Consider the following 26012-nt stretch of genomic DNA (forward strand, 5'->3'; position numbering starts at 1 on the left):
CATCCGCTAACGACTGTGGTCAGGCAGGTTCCTGAAAACCCCCATCAAACAGCTGTATTCGGACATTTGCGGGTGTTTGCAGGTCCGCATAACAAAGTTCTTCAGGCATCCAGATACCAGGTTTGGAAGAGGTTTACTTTGTCTGGATATTTCCAGATACACAGTTTTCACATAGTTAGGCATACATAAACCACATACATACATATAATGCATGCACACTCGCACACAGACACAGAAACACACACACACACACACCAGTGATTCTTCAACTATGGTAATTTTTGTGTCCCTGGAACAGATAAGAAAAACTAAAAAAGATTTCTACATTTTCATTTTCATCACACTTACTCCATACCAGGAGGAACTTATAAAAAAATAAATAATAGTTCAGTCATTAATTTTACTATATAATAAGAGGCCTTTTATGTGTGGTTTTTACTATATTGCCTTTGTTCCTCAGCTGGACTCTGGACCTTCAACCCCGCTTCATTTTGAATTTAATATTGAAATAATGTTGAATTCAAATACAAATTAGACATTAATGTCTATTTTAATGAAGTATATTAGGTACTTCTTCACATTTTGTTATATTTTTCGTAAAAAGAACCCCTGTCCCTTGGGTTCACTGTCATTTCCACCACACTGTACAAAATAGAATTCTGGGATCATGTTTTAGGTTTTGTATACATGATAACCATAGCAACAGCCACTCATCAGGGGAACACATGGCTTGAGTGACCTCCATAGGGGGTAATAAAAAGAGGAAAAATCAATATAAATATGAGAATATATTACACTGAGAATATGTTTATTGGGTGTCATTTCCAAACAGCTCATATTTCATATGAATGTAAAAACAACTGGACCAATTTCATTTAATATTGTGTATTTTGTGTATATTTAATGCTGTCTCTAAAACTGACATTAGCAGGCTATCATATCATGAGATTTTAAAAGAAATATGACAAAATGTCATTTCCTCAAAAGGAGATGATGATTTCCTCTGAATGTTAGAGTGAAATATGTACAGAATATGTATATTTACACGCTTCACTACTCTGGTGAACAAGGCAAGGCAGAGCTTGTGTCATCTCAGACGGCCGAGGAAATTCAAGATCTCTACAGCGGTAGGGGTCCCTCTGCACTGCCACGGTAGAGTCTGTGCTCTCTGGAATCATCAACACCCGGTACAGCCATTGCAGCTCTCTGGGAAGGAAGGCACTTCACAGAGTGATCCGGTGTGCTGAACGCGTCACCAGGACAGCACTGCCCTGCGTCCAGGACATCTACACCAGGCCGGTCCGGGGCAAGCAAGATCATTAAGGACATTCACCACCCCAACCACAAGCTGTTTACTCTGGCAAGCGTCTCCACTCCATCATGTCCAGGACAGAGAGGCTGAGAGGGAGCTTCTTCCCCCAGACCATACGGACCATAAACACTTATAAACCCACATAACACACACCCAACACGTATCCTGCACCCATTCTGCTCACTACCCACATAACACACACCCAACACGTATCCTGCACCCACTCTGCACACACTGGATCTTTGCAGCCCCTTACATTACAAACTGTTATACAGAGAACTCCTCTCTGGTCTTTATATATGCACCTTTTGCACAGGGCATCTTTTCCTGCGCCTTAACGCTAACTATTTATACTGTTTACACACCTGCAAATGGTCACTTAATAGCCTATTGTTACAGTACAATGCTACCTCTCTGTATATAGCTTTATTTAAAATTTCAAATTGTTTTTCTGTTACTTCCTTGTATGTAGGTTTAGTTTTGTATATTTCTTCTTATTTAATTTTGTCATAGCTTTACGTTTGCTCAGTTGTTGGTGTTGGAGTTTTTTCTATTCATTTCACTGCAGCTGTGCTTGCACAATTAAACATGTGACGAATAAATTCTTCAATCTTGTATTTTTTTTTTTAACAAAATCATCACAGCCACCATGTGTTTCTGCAGAATGGAGAAATAAACCATAGCAATGCATTTTTTTTATAGAAAAATATATATAAAAAAAATGTTAGATGCTAAATGCTAAAACTTTCCTGACCAAAATGGACTATATTTGAGGAATTACCCACATACATACATTTATACAAAGGCTAAGTACCAGGGTTTCCGCTAGTATTTTTTCTTGCTGGTCCGGCGTCCGGAGAGAACTTATTTTACCGGACAAATCTGAAAGTTACCGGTCACGTTTCAATAACATGTTACAAACGCAGATCTAATGTCCACGACCTCAATTCAGTTTGGCTATTTAATGAACAGTAACGGTGAAGCAGATCGAACAGTAATGATTCAGCAAAACCTCAACATTTGCCGCTAAAATATAGGCCATTTTGAAACATCTGTAACCTGTAACAGCTGTAGCCTGTTAAAAAAAGGCTAAGCCTACATGGCATCAAATGTAGGGGAAACGATTAAACCAGCAGTATTAGCTAGCCAGCCTGTTAACATAATATCGCATTTTTGTATGATTATCATGGACATAAAATATCCACAAAAAAAAAAGAAAATTCAAGCTCTCTTGTGCCTGTGTTGGACATTTGAAGAGCTCTTGGGGGCCCTAAGCAGCCGCTTAGTTCGTTTATGCCTCCGGCCGGCTGTGGGTGCAGTTAAATTCCATTAATGGTATTAATTTTTAAAGTACAAAAATACAGAAGTCTATTTTGATACATGGCGTAGCTGCTGTATTTCATGGTTTATTTTGATACACATACACATTAAGGTATTAGGTCTCTTATTTTGAAATACATTTTGATGCATCTTTGTGCATCCCTGGTCTCAGGAGCAAAATCACTGCCGTCCTGTGCTACAGCCTCCATCCATAATGACCACAAAATGCTATATGTAATGCTAATGCTATTATTTATACTTTATTTGACATTACAATTATGGCACTTCCTTCTCGTATTTTATGCATTTTGCACAATGCAGTTTTTCAACAGAAACATGTGTCAGTTGGCACTAAAACTAGGAACTCCATCCACAGTAACCAAATATTACACGTTATGAAATGTCGGTACCTTGGTACTATGATCATAACTGTATTTCTGCCCCCATCTTCATTTTGATAGTTTACACAACCTCACGTCAGAGTATGGACCAATCAAAAACCCAGGATAGAGGGGCTGAGTGAATGTGGTGTGGACTCTGTGGAGGAGGGTCATTGTGTCAGAGACGCTGTAGAAGGACAGAGTTCCTGCCCTGTGGTCCACATACACTCCTATTCTGGAGGAACTGGGCACGGTGGGGAGTTTAGTCTTTTTCTTATGTCTGAAGGAGTAACAGTTTGGACTGCAGCTCAGACTCCAAGACTGATCATTACGTCCAAACAGACTGTTTTTACCCTGTCCTTTCCTGCAGATGCTTTCATACGCCACTGCTATCTGAATCCCAAAGCCCCGACTCCACTCAACCTCCCAGTAACAGCGCTCAGATACACTCTCTCTACACAACACCTGAAAGCACTCATCAAATCTGTCTGGATGATCCCAGTAGGACTGGATTTTCGTACTCCTGTACAGCTCTCTGTTCCCCTCAGACAGGCGAAGATAAGGATTTGCGGTGCTGGGGTCAAAGGTGAGCTCACAGTAACCTGTTGAGGAATAAAGTTCTAAATTTAAATGAATGAAACTGAGAACCATTAACGCATTGACAGAATGTTATGATATTCAAAAACTGTTTTTGTGAGTCTGGAGTATAAAAAACACCAAACCCAGGTACTGCTCTCAGTTTTTAAGCGGACCGAAGCACCGTCAGGGGTTTATAGAGTGAAGTGTTGACTTCTTGTGTTGAATATCGAGTGTGTATTGGTTTGGAGATCGATTAACTCTTGGAAACAGCCAGAACATGCTCTGTGTTTTTTTTTTCCAATCTCTGGACTTTAAAATGAGCTGTAGTTTCATACTAAGAGTTGTAAAGAGTACTTTAAGAACACTTATCCACACTAATCTACTGCATTTGTGAGACATGTTAAGATCAATTAGTGTAAAAATATAAAAATAAAGAAATGTTAAATAAATGGACAAGTTAAATAATTAAAGGTTTGTCTGTGTGTATGTGTGTGTGTGTGTGTGTGCGCGACACTCACACTGTAAGAACTCCTCTCTGGTCTTGGGTTCGGCAGGGGGAATGGCGTTGGTGTTTGTAGCTGTAAATGATAAGCAAATAAAAACGATTTAAAATCTAATGTTGAACTCTTCTCCCACTGTATTGATTAAAATAATTTTCTCTCACTATCACACTATTACATCCACATTGTTCCACATTTTCACTATTTTTCAATCTAAGTTTACCATCACCCTCTTTAAAATTTCTCTTGATTTCAAGAAAATAAAATTGACATTTTAATTTCTTTTTCAAAATGTATTTTTGTATCCATCCAAAAAGACAGGACCATGCTTAATATCCTCTCAACTTTCATCTCACTATTAGTTTTACTATTAGTTTCACATATCACATTAGTTTTACATTAGGGAAAAAAAAACTTTTCCAAATTCTTTCTGATTCTCTCTCTTTAGATCGTGTTGCCTGTGTGTGTATGTAACTTACGCTCTGAGAGCCCGTTTATGGGTCTGGGTTCATAGGGTAGGGGGATCTTGATGTTTGTAACTATAAAAATAAAAGGACTGATTATTGTGATTATTGTATTTGAAATGAAACATCCTTTACAATATTTCAGCAGCAGTATCCCAAACCTTGTGTGGAAAGTCTTTCAAAGTCCTTCTTACAGAAACCCTCCACTCGCTCTTTCAGCTGAGAGACAGATTTTCCTACATCCTCAAAAGAGAGGTGTGGACTTACAGTGATGCTGGGTAAGTCTTCAGATTCAAAGAGTGGTGGGAAATTCTATACACACAGAAATACACATGGAAACACACATACACAAGTACAGTGCTGACTGACAGAGACAAAGCTTTGTACAGAATACACACATTTTACCGAGGACAAGTCAAACAATGTTATTTTGGAGAGCACTTTGTCCTCCACTGTTACCTGGAGGAAATGGATGTGATCCTCTGTGTGTGAGACCTGCTCCAACTCAGTGTCTCTCCTCCTCAGATCAGCAATCTCCTGCTCCAGTCGCTCCAGGACTCCTTCAGCCTGACTCAATTCACTCTTCTCCTGATCTCTGATCAGCTCTGTCACCTCATGGCGCCTTCTCTCAATGGAGTGGATCAGCTCAATAAAGATCCTCTCAGTGTCCTCCACTGCTGCCTGTGCAGAGCGCTGTTAGGAGACACACACACATACACACACACACACATACGCACACACACACAAAGAGAGGAGGGGCATCCATTACAATCACACACTTCAATCAGCTCTTACTCAGCCAGTCTGTTCCCTACACTGTGACTCAGTGGGATTGGACAGTAGCCAGACACTGGACTCCTCACTGACTCACTGGAGGAGAACCCTGACTGAGCCCTAAAATGACTCCTCCAGCAGCCAGCTCTTGTCTTCTCCTCTGTTCAACACTCACCCTCAGAGACTCCACAGCCTGTCTCAGCTCCTGCACCTCCTTCTCTCTCTCCTGGATTCTCTGCTGGAACGTCCTATGAGTTGCCACCAACTGCATCTGCAACAAAATGCGACACTGTATCATCACACTGCCTGGGACTGAAGACAGATAAACTTTGAACATTCCAATGTGGTGTCCTGGAGTGATATTTAGGTTAATTTTAGGTTCACTAAAAATCATAACACAACAGTAGTAATATTTGCTATGGACATATAACCAGGTGGAGGAGATAAGTCTGACAGAATGAAGCCTGCCAAGACTCTGTAGCTTTCACTGTTACCGGTACAAAAATCAAACTGCATATCTGGGTTTGGCACGACAGCGAGCAGCAGGACAAGGTGGTCTTGCCTTCTTTAGTTTCTGCACCACTTCAGCCAGCATAGTGTTTTTTGCTAGATATGGCTCAGGAGTGAAGGTCTGTCTGCACTGGGGGCAGCTGTAGACTCCCTTCTGATCATCCTGATTCCAGTAGCCCTTAATACAGCCCATACAGTAACTGTGTCCACAGGGAATAGTCACAGGATCCTTAAGGAGATCCAGACAGACTGGACACATGAACTGGTCCTGAAAGTCTAAAATACTGGCCTCTGCCATTTTTTTTAATCACTCAGTTGTATGTACACACACAACTTGTGTTTCAACAGCTGCTTAAACTCACACCAAACAGAAAGCCCCGATCAGTTTCCTTACTGAGAAACTGAAAGTGGGAGTTGCTTCCTGGTTAGATATGGCCAGTTTTAAAGGGACAGCACATTCAAATTTCACCACAAGGTCTATGGAAGAACAAACAGAACTGAAAGACAGGGAGAGAGAGAGAGAGAGAGAGAGAAAGAGACAGAGTGGTAGAGAGAGAGAGAGAGAGATAGAAAGAGAGACAGACAGACAGACAGACAGACAGAGCCAGGGAGATAGAGAGAAGGAGAGACAGAGTGACAGACAAACAAACAGAGAGAGAGAGAGAGAGAGAGAGAGAGAGGAATAGAGGAATCATCTTTTTGTCTGACTATCTGCAGCCCCCTACTGGAGGGAGGATAACATTGAGACCCTGCTACTTTACTTATATAAAATGTGCTCAGCTCAGCCAAGAGCCTTACTGTCGATCTCAGACATGAACACTTATATCAGCACATTACATACGATACCATAAATACAATCAAAAAGAAACAAATATATATACATACATACATACATGTAATGTAAAATGTAAATGTAAATCTCTGTGATCACACACACACACACACTGTGAACACTGAGCAATGAATTTGTCCTCTGCATTTAACCCATACAACACCGGTAGTGAACACACACACCAGACGCACCAGTGGGTAGCATTCCTTGTGCCCGGGGGGCATTGGAGGTTAAGTGCCTTGCATGTCGGTCCTTACAGTTAAGCCCAAAATTATTCATACCCATGTCAAATTTGGATTTATAGGGAATTTTTATTTAACCAGTAGGTTTCATCTGACTGAAAATGACATAAACAGGTGACAAAAGACAGTAAGACATTGTGTCAGACATATTAATGATCAATTTTAACTATATATATATATATACATATATATATATATATATATATATATATATATATATATATATATATATATGTATATATGTGTGTGTGTGTGTGTGTGTGTGTGTGTGTGTATATATATATACATACACACGCATATATATATGTATGTATGTATATATATGTATATATGTATGTATGTATGTATGTGTGTATGCTGGAGAGCAATAGTTCGTCTGGTGGAGGTTGGTTGTTGGGGCTTTGTAGCAACATCCCCTGCCAGGCTGCTGAAGAACCTGGGAATTCGCGGCCAAGCCTTACGCCAGACTATTAAGGAAACATCAGGGACTGCAGAATGCTGTAGCCAGTGGTTATGGCTGAAGAGAAAAGACCCCAGCTGGGCCCCAAAGCGAACAGAGGGCTGGGCAGATGCTGACGGGTTTGACTCTGGGACACCAGATTTCACCGTCAAGCCTTGTGGAGATGTTGTGGGCTAATCAACAAAATGTTATGGATGGAAGGTGCCTACTTGAAAACGCCCATGACAGATCGGCTCTGTCCCTAACACTGTTTGTGCTCATAACATCACGTCCTGTGTATTCACACAATTCACTGTGTAATAGATTTAAAACATGTGATGGAACACATGGTTTAAACATGATACCACATGAGAAACTACTAAAATATTAACTGCTCTATATTCTAATGCAAGGATGAGAACTCAAAGATATGAATTGCTTCCAACATGTATTTATGACATTTTTTTAATTGGCATAGAACATATAACAATCGAACATAGAACAATGATCATGAAAGCTGTGACTGTGTTAAGTTAAATAATTAAAGTAATAATAAAAAATAAAACAATTCCAATAAAAAAAAAAGAACAGGACCTTTCTATGAAAAATTTCTGACACTGAAATGGGTAGGTCATTCATCTACATGTCACCACTCTGCATTGTGTTTCACACTGGGCTCAAACCAGCAACCCTCGTAATGGGAGGCAGACACACTAGCGAGGAGGCTAAAGCCCATAGCCACTACTGTCAGTCACTAGTACGCTTCTTAAGGTGGCAGGGCAGTGAGGTATACTCTACTCACTCTAGAGTACTCACTCTACTCCACTCTACTCACTCGTTACCGTTACACAATGAACTGTACAACTTCCAGCATAGCCAGAAGGGCAGAGGGGCGTTGAAGGAGAAGGTTACTCTAGGTTATTTAGGAGCAACAACAGCAAAAGACAGACAATGGTAGAGTGTTTTAGTTTAAATCGCTTTGATGTATCTTGGAAGTCTAAAGTTTGAAAGGCAAATTTTATCACCTGCTGGGTTGCGTATCACAAAGAGAACCACTTGCCATGTTCTGGGAGGGTCAGTTTGACAGGCTATGCCATCACAGTTGGATTTGCAGGTGAATTCAGGGGAATTGCAAGGGCTTTCACACAAATGGCCTTCCCATGATGATACCCTAAAACTTACAGTTGATAAAAAAGCAATGCCTGATTTGACATGTATCAGAGAGCAAAAGACTTCAGGGGTGAGCAGGGCCAAAATAATAATCAAAACACATCTAACTAAGGGAAGAGAGACCAACCTTACCTATCAAAATGAAAATAAAAAGAAATACAAATACACTTCCCTACCTCCCTAACTAACATAAACATCAGAAAACAGGAACAAACTAAAATGGCACCCACCCCCTAAGTGTGCCAACTAAAAAATGAACAGAAAAGCATTCAACATGCCTACAGAACTATTTACAAATTATACTCGATGTGGACACACGAGTCCCCATCGTCACCACAAAGAGTTAGCTCTCAAGATAACTGTGACGGCAGGGGTTTGGCAGGAGAACCAGTCCAGCTGTGCCCTACACAGCAGCTGTCCTTTCAAAACTCCCTCACCCGTTTTCTAGCCAATCACGAACCACCAGCAATCTGAAAAGGAAAACGGGGCGGGGAGGGAGAGGGAGAGAGAAACACCCAAACAGGAACAAAAACTTGTCCAAGGACGTAACAACAGTAATAACTACGCACATCAAGACATGATATACAATAAAATGACATAGTTCTCTCTAGACATTGCAACAATTTGGCACCTACACCACATTCTTGGTATCCTAACATACACTATGAACTTGAGGAGGAATATAAATTAAATTATAATAATAATAATAATAATAATAATAATAATAATAATATTAACACCTTTTAATAGAACACTTTTTGAAATCTTTGCCTTCAGTAGCTGACATATGTGATAGTTCTCTGTAACATGAATGCACTTGCTAAATTGCTCTTAATGGAAACATATGAGAAACAGAATTATATGTAAATCCTCTCAGCCAGATGTAAGTTCTTTTCATCTATCAGAAGACTAAGACAACAGAAGTAGGTTTATTTACTTATTTACTTTACTTTATTTACTCTTTACTTATCATTTCAACACCAAGGACCAGTTCTGCAGACAGTTTATACAGACAAAAGAAACAAGATGACGATTGGATTGGATGTTATCAGGAAACTCACAGGAATGCTTCAAAAGAATCTCTATCCTCAGCAATAAGATATTATTTGTCATTTCAAATAAATAATACAATTTTCTGATGTGATTCTCTTCATGTTCAGTTTGGAAGGTGGCATAACCTCAAATTTGATCTCCTACAGACGAAAAACCCAGGACAGAGGGGCTGAGTGAATGTGGTCTGGACTCTGTGGAGGAGGGTCATTGTGTCACAGACGCTGTAGAAGGACAAGTTTCCTGCCCTGTGGTCCACATACACTCCTATTCTGGAGGAACTGGGGACTGTGGAAAGTTTAGTCTTTTTATTATTGTGCCAGAACGAGTAACTGGAGGGAGAACAGAAGAGACTCCAGGACTGATCATTATATCCAAACAGACTCTCATTGCGTCCTCCTTTCCTGATGATGCCTTTATATGACACTGCAATATAAACCCCAATGTCTCCACTCCACTCAGTCTCCCAGTAACAGCATGCAGACACACTCTCTTTACACAACACCTGATACCATCCATCAAATCTCTCTGGGTGATCAGGATAAGACTGGGTTTTGTTACAGTTTATAGCCACTCTGTTCCCTTCAGACAGACAGAGGTACTGATGTGCAGTGTTGGGATCCAGTGTGAGTCCACAGGAATCTAGTGGAGGTCAGGTTTGAAATTGGAAATATAAAAGACCCACTGTCAGGACTCATTAACACATTAACAAAATACAACATACAATAGTCATGCTAGGTTTTTTATCATTAATAATTTATGAGAATTGTGTGTGGAAGAAAGAGAACTCACATTGTAAGAACATTTCTCTTGTCTTTGGTTCAAGAGGAGGAAGGATCTTGATGTTTGACACTATAAAAGCAAAAGACTTATTACTAAACAGTTCAGCATGTTACGAAACAGTTCAGCATGTTATTAAACTGTTCAGAATGTCATTAAACAGTTCAGAATGTCATTAAACAGTTCAGCATGTTACGAAACAGTTCAGCATGTTATGAAACAGTTCAGCATGTTATTAAACTGTTCAGAATGTTATTAAACTGTTCAGAATGTTACGAAACTGTTCAGAATGTTACGAAACAGTTCAGCATGTTACGAAACAGTTCAGCATGTTACGAAACAGTTCAGAATGTTATTAAACTGTTCAGAATGTTACGAAACAGTTCAGAATGTCATTAAACAGTTCAGAATGTCATTAAACAGCTCAGAATGTTATTAAACTGCTCAAATATTGAATGAAAAACCTGAAACCCCCAACCTTTACTGTAAAGTCTTCCAAACTCTTCGACACACAACTGTTCCATTTGTTCTCTCAGCTGAGCGACAGATTGTCCTATATCCTCAAAAGAAAGGTGTGGACTAAAAGTGATGCTGGGTAAGTCATCAGATCCAGGGGTGCCTGATAAAGATGAGAAATTCTACACACACACAAAAAAGCACACACACTTTACAGTATGTACTTATGGATAGAGATAAAGCTGCATAAAACACACTGGCACATTAAGATGCATTATTTGGAGAGAAAGAGAGAAAATATTTAAAAACCTGCTCCTGCTCAGCATATCTCCTCCTCAGATCAGCAACCTCCTGCTCCAGCTGCCCCAGGAGTCTTTCAGCCTGACTCAGTTCACTCTTCTCCTGATCTCTGATCAGCTGTGTCACCTCACGGCGCCTTCTCTCAATGGAGCAGATCAGCTCAGTAAAGATCCTCTCACTGTCCTCCACTGCTGCCTGTGCAGAGCGCTGTTAGGAGACACACACACACACACACACATATATACACACACACACACATACACACACACACAGAGGAGGTGGGTCCATTACAATCACACACTTCACTCAGCTCTTACTCAGCCAGTCTGTTCCCTACACTATGACTCAGTGGGATTGGACAGTAGCCCAACACTGGACTCCTCACTGACTGACTGGAGGAGAGCCCTGACTGAGCCCTCAAATGACTCCTCCAGCAGCCAGCTCTTGTCCTCTCCTCTGTTCAACACTCACCCTCAGAGACTCCACGGCCTGTCTCAGCTCCTGCACCTCCTTCTCTCTCTCCTGGATTCTCTGCTGGGTTTTCCTCTGAGTCTCCCCCAGCTGTTTCTGTGAGTGAATACAGTATTATACATCTTTCTGTGTATAAACACAAATAAATGTCATACAATATCACAAAGCTGTCTGTTTCATTTTGAGCCTGAAAGCACACAAACACTGAACATGCAACTGCGGGAAGAGATGTTAGTTCAATGGCTGTAGATACAGTTAAGCCCAAAATTATTCATACCCATGCCAAATTTGGATTTATAGTGAATTTTTATTTGACCAACAGATCTCATCTGGTTGAAAATGACATAAACAAGTGACAAAAGACAGTAAGACATTGTGTCAGTGATGTTAATAATCAATTTTAACTATTTGTGTATATATGTGTGTGTGTATATATATATTTTGTTGGTTTGTTTTACATTTTTACTAAAAATGACATGTCCGAAATTATTCAGACCCCTTCAAACTAATGCTAATCTTTGAGAAAATGCAAGCTTCTATACCATTCCCAATGCTCCTGGTAATTTCTACCATATTCTAGGGCATTCTAATCAACTATAAATTGACAACAGCTCATGCAGTAGTTCTCTAGTCAGTTACTAGTCACTTGCAAGTCATGGCTAAAACCAAAGAGCTTAGTGAGGACCTCCGGTTGCACATCGTGTGGAGAGAAGATAGAAATTACCAGCAGCATTGTGAATGGTATAGGAGCTTACATTTTCTGAAAAATTTGCGTCAATTTCAAGGGGTATGAATAAATTTGGACATGGCATTTTTAGTAAAAAAAACCATAAATAGTTATTTTATCATTAACATCTCGGACACAATGTCTTACCATCTTTTGTCTCCTGTTTATGTCATTTCCAGCCAGATGAAACCTATTGGTCAAATAAAAATTCCCTATGAATCCAAATTCGGCATGGGTATGAATAATTTTGGGCTTAACTGTATATGAAGAGAATACTTTTGACCTTGTTTTAAATCAGATTAAACCTGCTTGTTTCACGTACAGTATAATCGTACTTTCCCCATAAATTGCTAGCAGTTTTGGATGGTGATGTCACAGGGCCTTTTGACAGAGACCATGGCAGGTAATAATCCAAAACCTGAAATTTCTCATGAATGACAGTGACTCAGAAAACCTCCCCAACAAGCTCTCATGATGACGAAAACCACAGGCTTAGTCAGTTTGCTGAAAAACGGGGACATCCGTCATAAAATCTTTTGATCGTTTTTCTTGGCAGTGCTGTCCAGGCAGCGTTAAGAGCCCATTTTGTCCACGTTTACACAGTGAGATATGAGTGCACACTCAGACGTCCTCTTTGCCTCATTTTAACTTTGAGCAATTCATTCGGCGATTTGTGATTTGTGCCAAAAATGTGCTAATGTACCAACTCTTCTCACTTAAAGAACGACACAGTCACATCTGGAGTGATTTTATAACAAAATAAACAGCCTCTCATCGTACCAAACCCAGACAACATTATACACATTTACATACATTATCACTGAGCTGTAAGAGAAGTCCCTTTACATACCTCTCTTTCAGTCCTCTCTACTATCACTGGTACTGTTTTATGGCCTCTGTGTTCATTCAACATACACAGATAACACATGAACTGTTTGTCCCTTTGACACCAAAGCTCTATCAGTGTGTTGTGACGAGGACAAATCCTGTCCCGTAGTCGTGTGGAGGCTTCAACCAGCCTGTGTTTCTGGAGGGCAGGAGATTCATAGTGAGGCTGGAGGTGAATCTGACAGTATGAAGCCAGACATGTCAGACAGGACTTGACGGCTTTTTCTTTCTTTCCGATACAAAAATCACACTCCACATCTCCAGGTCCAGCAGAACACCGACCACGAACAGCAGCTCCCTGGAGTCTTGTCTTCTTCATTTTCTCCATCACCTCAGCCAATATGATGTGTTTACGTAGGACAGGTCTTTGAATGATGTTCTGTCTGCACTGGGGGCAGCTGTAGACTCCCTTCTGACCATCCTGTCCACAGTAGCCCTTAATACAGCCCATACAGTAAATGTGTCCACAGGACATAGTCACAGGATCCTTAAGGGGACCTAGACAGACTGGACAGATGAACCGGTCCCGACCAATTGAAATACTTGCCTCTGCCATTCTCCTGTATGCTTGGATATGAACCATTAGCTTAATACACTCTGAACAGGAAACTCAGTTAAGTTTGGTTTAGAGTCGTGGTTTCCTGGTTTTGCATGACAGCACACTAAACATATCTACCTGAAAGAAAGTGGTTGTTCAGGGGCTGGGGCTGGGGCTGGGGGGGGGGGGGGGTGGGGGGGGGTGCAGAGGGGTGGGGGGGCTCGCTGACTTTTTCTATATTATATCCTATCTCTATTGTCTAAACAATTCAGCTCATGGAATAAGCATGCGATGCTTATTTAAATGCATCTAGGCAGATCATGTCTGCAGGCTGTGCAAGCTGTCACTCAGGTGAAGGGAGGAGTGTGGTTGGTGGGGGGTGTTGGGGGTGGGGGCTGGGAGGTGTCAGTGCTGCAGAATGTGGACAGGTGGCTGTGCTTTCTTTTGGAGTTGGGTCTCTGCGGTTATTTCTGGCCTCTCGTTTGTCTCTGGCTCCATCACAAAAACAGGTCAGTCAAACCACAATTTTCTAATTAAATCTTTCTCCACAAAGATGTATCGTGCTGAGTTAGAGTTAAGTGGTTTTTCAGGCAAACTTTGATAAAAGACCAAAGAATGGTGACATTAGTAATTAAATGGACCAAATGTTCTTGTCTGTGGTTTTGTAGAATTATATCTTAGACACAAGTTTATTGTTCCAGTTTACTGTTAGAGTTTATCGTTTTTCTTCACTTTTGACACAATGTTTAAAAATCTGGTTAGATTTACATGGATTATACACCTGGGTGTGTAAAAGACTAAGTTATCATGTGTATAATATTTAGGACGAGCCATTGTAGTAAGGTGGATTGTGTGACTGAAGCCATCATTAGAGGATCTGTGGCTCACAGAGGACCCCTGCTGGGCAAATGACATCAGTGCAGGATTATCCCACTTCATGTGTGGAATTTACTGGAGGTTTGGTAGTCTATTCACAAACATCCCATCAGCCCCGTAACTGTACTGATGTCATTAATGACTCCTTAAGATGCCTGATCCCATCTACCTTTGATTCATTTTGATGAACTCCCATCTACCTTTGAACACATGATGGCGCTTTACAACAAGCAAAAGTCATTATCAGGAAGGTGTTACTTATTTTTTTTCCAAGACACATTTACAAGATTTCATTCTGTGATTTTTTTTAAGATACGAGTAAAGAAAGTTGTTTAAAATGTTCTTGCAAGGATAGGAAAATATTTTAAAGCACACCAACATTAATGCCTCCAAATCTGTAGTTATTCTACACTATTATTGATCTCTACAGGTAAGTCAGTCTGATTGATTAGATCCTGTGTAATAACACCATTCAGAATATAACATATTTAGTAACATTTAGAATAGAACCAAGACCCTGTTATGTATTGCTTTAATTGTCAGATCCCTACTGTAGTTTGTTTACTAAATTAACCATATTATAACCTCTGGTTTACCTACGTCCTACACATTCCACTCCACCCATGTGTCCCTATCAACTTTCAAGCCAAACCTACGCCCTCGCCAGGAAGAAAACAGGGTAGCAGTAGAAAGCAGCCAAGGCTGATGGGCCAGTCACATCACATCCCACCAGAGCCAATGATAGTGCGCACAAGTGGGAAAACGATGCATATGTCAAGAGGCTGGACATACAGACAAAACCTAAATAGTTCATTAAACAGTAACGGTAAAAAGTGATCTAGCCAATTGAAAACCGGAACATTAAGTGTCCACGGGAGAGAGAAAGTAAATTTTCCGGGACTGACTATTAAAAAAAAAGGACAGTCCCAGGAAAACACGTACAGGTGGCGGTCACTCAACAATATCAGTCCCCATCTGGTCAACTCTACGTGAAGCAGTGTCATTTTACAGCAGTACAGTTTTGATCTTGTCTGCTGCTGTTTTATCCACCATGATCTCAGCGAGCACAGCTGCACCGGGAATGATCAGTTCCTCCGCTAGGCAAAATGACTTTTTAGCTTTAGCCAAAAGTAAAGAAACAGCTTCAAGTGCTTGTGCTGGTGCTTGTGGCCTTTTTCATCTTCTCTTTTCTTCTGAAAAACTCCAGTGAGTTCCCGATCTCACATGGGTGTTTAGTCCGGAGATACCGTTGAAGATGACAGCTTCATGGCGCTGTTAGCAGCTCACCGCATAAAAAGCACAGTGCTGTGGAGGGGTCATGTGAAGTTGATGTAAATCCCACCCCTATATATTATACCTTACAAGTGATAAGTGGTAGATTTGAATGAACTGTAGTCCCCCTGTTCAACAACACATAGGAGAACAGTGATGAAACCATCACTGAACATGTCATCCTGTCTCTTGCAAGGGCCCATGAAAACAAATTTGTTTCATTTCCACACTCTTGATCCAACTCCACCAACAGCTTGGGATCCCTGATCTGCATCAAATCCCATGTCATCCTAAAACCGATGGGTTTGACGAACGTTTTATTTATACCCTGGTGTCGACACTCGGGTTGTTTGTGTCTGACATTGAGGAGGAATGAGTAGGAAGCCCCTCTCTTTGCAATCTATAATACAGGTGAAATGTTGCCATCTTACTTTTAAAGTCAATTATGCAGTGTAAAAAGTGTCAAAACCAAAAACCCCAAGAAAACGAGAATCTTATTTTGGTTTTGTAGGATGGGAGGTGCTATCGACTTCTGAAAGAGTTGTGGTCGTGTGAGATGCTGGGAAAGCACGTAAACACAGTCCCACCCCTTGGTTCTATGCACGTACATCACAGAGCCTGCACAGACAGAGTAAACTACAGTAGAGCAGGGCCACTGCAGCTTCACGAAATAGCTGGTTGCTCTATATGTTGTGTAACATTTTCCAGGGTCGTTCTCAGAATTGCAGCATAAAAACCATGTAAAGAGAACAGCTTTCTGTCGGAATAAGCATCTCGAAACGAAACTAAGTACAAGTAAAAAATAAAACTTTAATGTCAAAAATTCAAAGGTTATTGTAGGAATCATTGATTCAGTGTTTCTTGACAAGCCAAATGTATTTGGTAGATGTACAGTAATAACTGTGCTCATCAAGACAAACATTATATACAATAAGATGAAAGAGTTATCTCTAGAATATGCAACAATTTGGCACCTAAGTCACATTCTTGGTATCCTAGCACAAGCTCTGAACTTAAAGAGGAATATAGTGGAAAAAACAAAAAACAGCAAAACACCTTTTGAAATCTTTGTCTTCAGTAACTGACATGTATGATATTCCTCTGTAACATGAATGCGCTTATTCTAAATTCTTCTTAATGGAAACATTTGAGAAACAGAATTATATGTAAATCCTCTCAGCCAGTTCTCTCATCTCCTCACAAAATTTGAAGCCTTTAGTCTCTAGGCTGCATGCTTGAATTTCTTCAAGTCTTCATCAATCCAAAAACTAAGATAACTGAGGTAGGTTTTTTTCTTGCTTATAATTTCGACACCAAGGACCAGTTCTGCAGACAGTTTATACAGACGAAAGAAACAAGATGACAACTGGACTGGATGATCTCAGGAAACTCACATGAATGCTTCAAAAGAACCTCTATCCTCAGCAATGAGATATTATTTGTCATTTCAAATATATAATACAATTTTCTGATGTTGTGATTCTCTTCATGTTCAGTTTGGAAGGTGGCATAACCTCAGATTTGATCTCCTACAGACGAAAAACCCAGGATAGAGGGGCTGAGTGAATGTGGTCTGGACTCTGTGGAGGAGGGTCATTGTGTCAGAGACGCTGTAGAAGGACAAGTTTCCTGCCCTGTGGTCCACATACACTCCTATTCTGGAGGAACTGGGGACTGCGGAAAGTTTAGTCTCTTTATTATTGTGCCAGAACGAGTAACTGGAAGGAGAGCAGATCAAACTCCAGGACTGATCATTATATCCAAACAGACTCTCATTGCGTCCTCCTTTCCTGATGATGCCTTTATATGACACTGCAATATAAACCCCAATGTCTCCACTCCACTCAGTCTCCCAGTAACAGCATGCAGACACACTCTCTTTACACAACACTTGAAGCCATCCATCAAATCTCTCTGGATGATCAGGATAAGACTGGGTTTTGTTACAGTTTATAGCCACTCTGTTCCCTTCAGACAGACAGAGGTACTGATGTGCAGTGTTGGGATCCAGTGTGAGTCCACAGGAATCTGGTGGAAGTCAGGTTTGAAATTGGAAATATAAAAGAATCACTGTCAAGACCTACTAACACATTAACAAAATACAATATACAATAGTCATGCTAGGATTTTTATCATTAATAATTTATGAGAATTGTGTGTGGAAGAAAGAGAACTCACATTGTAAGAACATTTCTCTTGTCTTTGGTTCAAGAGGAGGAAGGATCTTGATGTTTGACACTATAAAAGCAAAAGACTTATTACTAAACAGTTCAGCATGTTATTAAACTGTTCAGAATGTTATTAAACTGTTCAGAATGTTATTAAACACTTCAGAATGTTATTAAACAGTTCAGAATGTCATTAAACAGTTCAGGATGTCATTAAACAGTTGAGAATGTTATTAAACTGCTCAAATATTGAATGAAAAACCTGAAACCCCCAACCTTTACTGTAAAGTCTTCCAAACTCTTCGACACACAACTGTTCCATTTGTTCTCTCAGCTGAGCGACAGATTGTCCTATATCCTCAAAAGAAAGGTGTGGACTAAAAGTGATGCTGGGTAAGTCATCAGATCCAGGGGTGCCTGATAAAGATGAGAAATTCTACACACACAAAAAAACACACACACTTTACAGTATGTACTTATGGATAGAGATAAAGCTGCATAAAACACACTGAGGCATTAAGATGCATTATTTGGAGAGAAAGAGAGAAAATATTTAAAAACCTGCTCCTGCTCAGCATATCTCCTCCTCAAATCAGCAACCTCCTGCTCCAGCTGCCCCAGGAGTCTTTCAGCCTGACTCAGTTCATTCTTCTCCTGATCTCTGATCAGCTGTGTCACCTCACGGCGCCTTCTCTCGATGGAGCAGATCAGCTCAGTAAAGATCCTCTCGCTGTCCTCCACTGCTGCCTGTGCAGAGCGCTGTTAGGACACACACACACACAGAGGAGGTGGGTCCATTACAATCACACACTTCACTCAGCTCTTACTCAGCCAGTCTGTTCCCTACACTGTGACTGGACAGTAGCCCAGCAGTGGACTCCTCACTGGCTGACTGGAGGAGAGCCCTGACCTAGCCCTCAAATCAGAATCAGAATCATTTTTAATGACCACACAACCGAGGTTGGTGGAATTTGCTTTCTTTACAGCATGGTGGGTAATCACAATTCCCCAGTGTCAATAACATCAAACATAGGCAGATATCAACATCACATTAGACATTCGACATCACATTAGACATCGGAAACAACGACTAGCACAGCAGACAATATTCGCAGATGCCACAAGACAAAATTCAAAAACAATATTCACAGATAATATTTACAAGATTGACACAGGACAATTCACATTCACAGCAGAATTCTCATTGAAGCCAGTCGAGCTGCACCGTGGTTGAGTAGAGTTGGACTGTCCAGGCCTGCTGCTTTCCTCTCGTTCATTTTCCTGAACGTGGCCCTCACCTCCTCCTCCTGAATGTAGAATGGAAGGGGCTTGGTGGGAGGGTCAGGTGGGACAGGAGACTGTTTAAACATTGTTCAAACACCCACTGAGTTTGTCTGAGGGGTCAGTGTTGATGTCAGGTGTTTGGGAGTGCTTTTCTTGTCATTGGTCCGCTCCTTCAGTTTTTTCCAGATAGTTCTTGTGTCATTAGATGCAATCTGTTCCATTTTTCACTTGGCTGTCCTGCTTGCAGACCTTAGCTCATATTTGGCAGTAGTGTATTAGGTGCTTTCGGACCGAACAGTTCTAGGGTTTCATTCGATAGGAACTATCCCTTGGGGAGCTTCCCCAGAACTACATACGTTCTAGGGCTTTTTTTCTATTTGTATTCGCACCACCAGTAGGTACACTGAAGTGACGTAAGCAAGCCGATGGTGGTATAGCAACGTCACGCTAACAGCTGTTGTTTACACGGCTAACCAGGGTAGCTGCACATTTAAAGTACAAATTTAATGACTTTAAGATCGTTTAGATAGCTCTAAAAGGAAAAGAAATAATATCATTACTGCAGCGAAATAAATCGACAAATTAGGGTATACACAACTATGGTATACACTATTACTGAGTTTTACTGAATTTGAATAACAGAAATATTGAGTGCGCATTAAATAACCTTAACTGCCTTCTCATTAACAAAAATAAAATTGTATGGCGATAGATCCAGTCCAATGGGAAAAAAATGTCCCCTTGCATTTAACAGCACAGTAGCAGTGAACAACTCGATGGCCATGGTGCTTTTCAGGTGCTAGCATAACGCTTGTGTCTGACGCTTGCTCGCAGAGTCCCATCCTACAGCCCTCCAGTCGTAAGCTGGATAAACACGTTCTTCTTCTAGTTTAAAATGCGGATCACAGCCACACAAGCGGACACACAAGCACCTACCGAAGTGGAGTGTACGCTACCTAACATACAAATATACACTGGACGTTTAAGAAATGATCATTGTTGGGGGATATAAAATACTGGCAAAATAAAACATAAAAACTTAACATGCCTCCCCTCCTACGATTCCAGACATTTTAAGACAATTTTAGAATATCAAAAACTAAATGTAAGATGTTTTAGGACTTTATATTTTACACGGATTTTTAAAAATGGCAGTTGCAATCTTCGTATACCTACGTCTGGACCAATGGCTGTGCATCTACATCACAAGGTTCCTATTGTGCTGCGAAAGCACCTACCCTGAAGTAGAAGCTGAAAAAGCCCCTAAAAACAGTGTTCTAAGAACTATGATCATTCTATTTTCCTGCGGTGCAAACACGCAAAAAAGGGGGTACTTTCTCCAGCAGTTCTAATAACTATGGAAAAGTTCCTCCGGTGCAAAAGCGCCTATTGTTCCCTGTCTCCACTGATGAAAGCAACGTTCTTTTTCTTGTGTAGAAGTTGAATGTCTTTGGTGAACCAGGGTCCATTATTGCTGTGGGGTTTCGCTGTTTTGGTGGGGATCCACAGTTCCACGTAAAAATTGATATATGACGTCACAGTGTCAGTAGTAGAGTTCGTCGAGGCTGTCAGCACCTGCACTGAATAAAACTCCCAATCAGTGCCCTCTAAACAGCCTCTCAGAGTTTCAATTGCTTCAGTAGTCCAGTACTTGATAGATCTGGATGTTGCATTGGTGGACTTAAGTTTCTGTCTGTATTTCAGAATGAGGAGCAGCATGGCACGGTCATGGCGGAGGCTTCAGGAATGAACAATAAGCTTCGCTAATTGTAACATAGCAGTGGGCGAGTGCGTTGGATCCTCTGCTGGGGCATGATACCAATGATTGATGCGTCGGGGGTTAGAGTTTTCCACAGAGGAGATGTAGGTGGCTAATTCACTGATTGCTTTGTTTGCATTAGCCGTCAGAGGGATGTAAACACCGACCATAACAACCGAAGCGAACTCTCTGGGAAGGTGAGATGGTCTGTATTTAACACTGATGTGTTCTAGGCGAGGGGAGTAGGACGTACTTAACATTGCAGTATGGGTACACCAGCCTCGATTAACCATAAAACAAATACCACCGCCTTTGGTTTTCATGGACAGCTTGACTGACCTGTCGGCGCTGTGGAGTGAGAATCCAGGTGGGGTTACGGCTTGATCTGGCACAGTGTGGCCTAACCAAGTCTGACCAGGTCGGCCTAACCAAGTCTGACCAGGTCGGTCGGGCAGATGGCTAAGCAGTCCTTGTAGGTTTGGAGTCTGTCTATTTTACTTCTGAGAGACCTGACATTAGACAGCAGCAGTGCCGGTGGTGGTGCCCGGTACAGGTGCCTCCTGAACCTGGAGAGAACACCGGCACGCCGCCCTCTCCTACCCGGTTTATGCCTCCAGGAGGTCGGGTAGCCGCATATGTTGTTTATGGCCAGTACTTCTGCAGGTAACGTTGAGAAAGTATATAGTTCCAACACTGTGATCGAATTGTCTCTTCGGGATTCTAGCTCCCATCGGTGTACGTGAACAGACATGGCGACTTTTTAACACATACCATAGACAGAAGTGCGAGACACAGAAGCACAGCTTTTACCAGGCCAAGCCACATGGTCACCTGGTACTCCTCCAGCAGCCAGCTCTTGTCTTCTCCTCTGTTCAACACTCACCCTCAGAGACTCCACAGTCTGCCTCAGCTCCTGCAGCTCCTTCTCTCTCTCCTGGATTCTCTGCTGGGTTTTTTTCTTTACCTCTCCCAGCTGTTTCTGTGTGTGAATACAGTATAATACATCGTCACTGTCTTCTCTGAGAGTGGGTGCAAACAATCACCAAGGCTGAGACTTACATGAATGTCAATCTAAATAGCATGCAAGTAATTACTTCCTCTGCTCAGAACTTATCATTGACTGTTTGTCACCTAATTCATTTGCTTTCAGGACAGCTGAAATCTTTAGGCAGAGTCCTGGCCCTGATTTATAACTTAAGAAGAAGCTTTAAAGAAAAGAGGATGTTAAATTTAGGCATTTCATTCAAAGTAACCACTGAATTGTCAACTCCAGTTATGGCAAGTCGGACCTCTGATGAATTCTGATGAGCAACAGTCAGTACATATGATCACTTTATGGAGAGGATACACAGCCAAACAAGTAGAAAACCAGCCACAGATCTACTGGTCCCACCTCAGTGTGACAGTAGAGGAGACCTCTGTCATTTGATGTTAACAAGTCCTTAGGGTCAGTGTAGGCTATTCAAAGTTCATACCCATATTTTCAAACCTATAGTTACTCATTTAGTGAAAGAAAAAGAAAATGAACAAGACTGAGGTAACATTTGTGAACTTCATTTATGAAAAGAAAAAAAACAACATTTTTTAATCAAATCTGGATATAATGTAACTGTAAATGCAGAGAACAGTTAACTGATGACAGTTACACATTCACACACACACACACACACACACATTATCATTGAGCCGTAAGAGAAGTCCCTGTACATACCTCTCTGTCAGTCCTCTCTGCTGCCACTGATATTGTTTTATGGCCTCTGTGTTCATCCACCATACACAGATAACACATGAACTGTTGGTCAGTTTGACACCAAAGCTCTATTAGTTTGTTGTGACGGGAGCAAATCTTGTCCTGTAGTCGTGTGGAGGCTTTGACCAGCGTGTGTTTCTGGAGGGCAGAAGACTCATAGTGAGGCTGGAGGTGAATCTGACAGAATGAAGCCAGACATGTCAGACAGGTCTTGACGGCTTTTTCTTTATTCCTGGTACAAAAATCACACTCCACAACTCCAGGTGCATTTGAATAGTCATCAGGAGGAACAGCAGCTCCTTGGAGTCTTGTCCTCTTCAGTTTCTCCATCACCTCAGCCAGTATGGTGTTTTTACGCAGGACAGGTCTTTGACGGATGTTCTGTCTGCACTGGGGGCAGCTGTAGACTCCCTTCTGATCATCCTGCCCCCAGTAGCCCCTAATACAACCCATACAGTAACTGTGTCCACAGGGAATAGTCACGGGATCCTTAAAGAGATCCAGACAGACTGGGCACATGAACTGGTCCTTACACACCGAAATACTTGCCTCTGCCATTTTATTATTCAAATCACACATCTGCACAGTTTTGAACACGCGATTAAACTCCCAGCATACAGGAAGCCCGTTCAGTTCTGTCTCTGCAACGGAAAGCGCAGGTGGTTTCCTGGCTGTGCATGAAAACCTGCAAAAGCATCACGTTGAAAGTTCAGGAAGTGACAAATTTACTGTCACAGAATATAGGAGATCACAATGTGAAACAATATAAAGAAAATTGAAAAAAAAAAGAAAAAGAAAAACATTCCTCAAAGATTTATTCTACGTCATGGGGGCCCTCACAGAACATGCTTCGTCCCATTTTATATGTTCTCTTTAAAAAAAAAAAAGAAAAAAAAAAAAAGATTAAATCTCCGTGACTGCACACACGCACTGTTAACAGTGAGCAGTGAATTTGCCCTTTCCATTTAACCCATCCTTACACACCAGTAGTGAGTACACACACGCGTACTTGGCACAGGAGTGGGCAATGAACCTGCGCCCGGGGGGGAGGGGGGGGCAGTTGGGGGTTAAGTGCCTTGCCCAAGGTTGCTTCAGCCGTGGTTGTTTTCCTGCCTGTCCTGGGAATCGAACCAGCAACCTTTCAGTCCCAAGCCCACTGTTGTTGAGTATGGAAAAAAACAGTCATAATTGGGAGGGTGCCAGCAGGTTTGCCCCTGTGCTTTCATACATGCTTTCATACTGCAAACCTTTTAAAACCAGGTCAGGGTTATGCTGAGGTTATGCAGCATGCAACTGCAACATGCAAGACAGTTGTGAGAGTGACTGCAAGCCAGAGGAAAGAGAATGAGTCAGTTTCCACCTCTTTATAAGGCCCCCCACTGTAAAACTAGCTGAAATAAAGGAAAAAAGAAAAAGGCAGAGAAAAAATATTTTGACTAGGGTTTTTAACTCCATATCTTGGTTTTATTTCTTAAATTTAGCTAGACTGTCTTTTTAATGCAGATTGAAGGACCGTACACCCAGTGACTAACCTTCACAATCCCAGAAGGAGGGATCATATTTGCTCTCAGACAAGTTACTCAAACACTGCCCCTTACACAACTGGTCCCTTGTGTGAGGTAAGTTAAGACTGAAAAGCTCTGGATATGACAAATGTCTCCACGTGACAAAATGCCTTGTTTACAAGCTCAACAGTATAAAGTACTTTATTTACAGCTTTTAGCAGTTGATTCAATTTCCCGTTTAGTGAAAGGCCCCCACAAACCACTAATGTTGTACTGTGAATGAAATCAAATGCAGAGCTTACCAAAGCTTACCCGTTTTCTCTCTGAATTTCTCTGAGTTTGTCCTGTTATAAAAAAAACTCTTTCATTTATGGATAAGTCTAAAGTCTTACAAAAATAGTATTTCATACAAAATTGAGATGTGAACCAGGTCATGTTAACAGCAGTCAGTCAAATGTAAATTTGTTTTATTTTAGTAAATGAATGTTTCCATTTTGAGCAAGAAACAGCAACCTAACGCAGACAATGAACCTTTCGCTAAAAATGCCTCACATGTATTAGTATCCATTTAATCCAGCAGGAAAAATCCAGCACCTACAAGATTACTTGCAGTATCAAACCAACCTGGAATACTATGGTTAATCTTTACGTCACATTCTTGTCTAGGTAATGCAACACTAATTTCAATGCAGATCATCAAGGCAATGTTATGGGTTAACCAATACGTTTTTTTTTTTCAATACAGTCAATACATATTTATAATGTACAACACATGTGGCAACACGTGAATGAACGTTTGAAAAAAGTACTGAGTCTTTTGTTAGCTGTCGTGCAACTTTATCTCTGTAAGATCTTTCAGCTGCATGAAAACAGCCCAGAGTGAGGTTTCATGGTAAACCACCTGCAGCTCTTGAAATTTGTTCTAACCGGGCTTAACATGAGCTGCTGCAAGAGATTTTCCACATCTGCTGACATGATGTTTGATACAATAATAGCTCAGTAGTTTAAAAATAAATGGGTACATAAGAATCTGTGGGCGAGGCGAAGAACATAGACCAGGAACACGGAACGTTATATGAGTCTTAGCATCAACCACATGCTAATTTAAAAACCTGCCAATGATCTTTGATCGATGATATTTCCAGATATATAAATAAATAAAGTTGAAACAGTGTGATGCATTCATACGTGTAAAGGGAGGAAATTAAAGGTGATCATTAGAAACTCAGAGAGAGGCTAGTACTGGTTCAAAGCACGCTGCTCCTCTGAGACTCAAAGCACAGATAAGAATCAGGAAAGTACAATGACAACGTGAGTTTCATGAGAACTGTTAAAAATTTTCTGTTGGCCTACTCTGGGTCCTTGACAATACAGGCCGCACTTGCATTTTATTATAATCTGTAAAGTTTTGTACGTTACATAGAAACCAAAGCTTGGATTTGAAAGAAAATGGCAAGGTCAGGTTCAGTGCATGAATTTCTCCCCCCAGATTCATCTCCAATCGAACAAGCAGACACAGAAATCCAGAGAACAGGACACAGTCGAGAATCCAACACCATCTCTAATACTCTAATCTCACACACACACACACACACACACAAACAATATACACACAAACACACACTGAATAAAAGATAGAACAGGCCAGTAACTCGTTAGTGTTCAA

General features: G+C 41.0%; 2 protein-coding genes across 2 annotated transcripts; both read right to left on the reverse strand.

Annotated features, from left to right (window-relative positions):
• Positions 1–3081: 3081 nt before the first annotated feature.
• LOC115815512 (tripartite motif-containing protein 16-like) lies at positions 3082–13750 on the reverse strand. The gene is made up of 7 exons (XM_030778466.1): positions 13157–13750; positions 11580–11675; positions 5015–5248; positions 4717–4867; positions 4571–4630; positions 4110–4169; positions 3082–3614 (listed from the first exon to the last, which is right to left on the reverse strand). The coding sequence occupies exons 1-7, from the start codon at positions 13748–13750 to the stop codon at positions 3082–3084; spliced, it is 1728 nt and encodes a 575-aa protein (XP_030634326.1).
• A 3622-nt stretch (positions 13751–17372) lies between these two features.
• On the reverse strand, positions 17373–23399 carry LOC115815513 (tripartite motif-containing protein 16-like). The gene is made up of 6 exons (XM_030778467.1): positions 22803–23399; positions 21975–22070; positions 18610–18807; positions 18325–18484; positions 18059–18118; positions 17373–17908 (listed from the first exon to the last, which is right to left on the reverse strand). The coding sequence occupies exons 1-6, from the start codon at positions 23397–23399 to the stop codon at positions 17373–17375; spliced, it is 1647 nt and encodes a 548-aa protein (XP_030634327.1).
• Between the last annotated feature and the right edge of the window lie 2613 nt (positions 23400–26012).

This window comes from Chanos chanos, chromosome 6 (assembly GCF_902362185.1).
Source record: "Chanos chanos chromosome 6, fChaCha1.1, whole genome shotgun sequence".
Classification (NCBI taxonomy): Eukaryota; Metazoa; Chordata; class Actinopteri; order Gonorynchiformes; family Chanidae; genus Chanos; species Chanos chanos.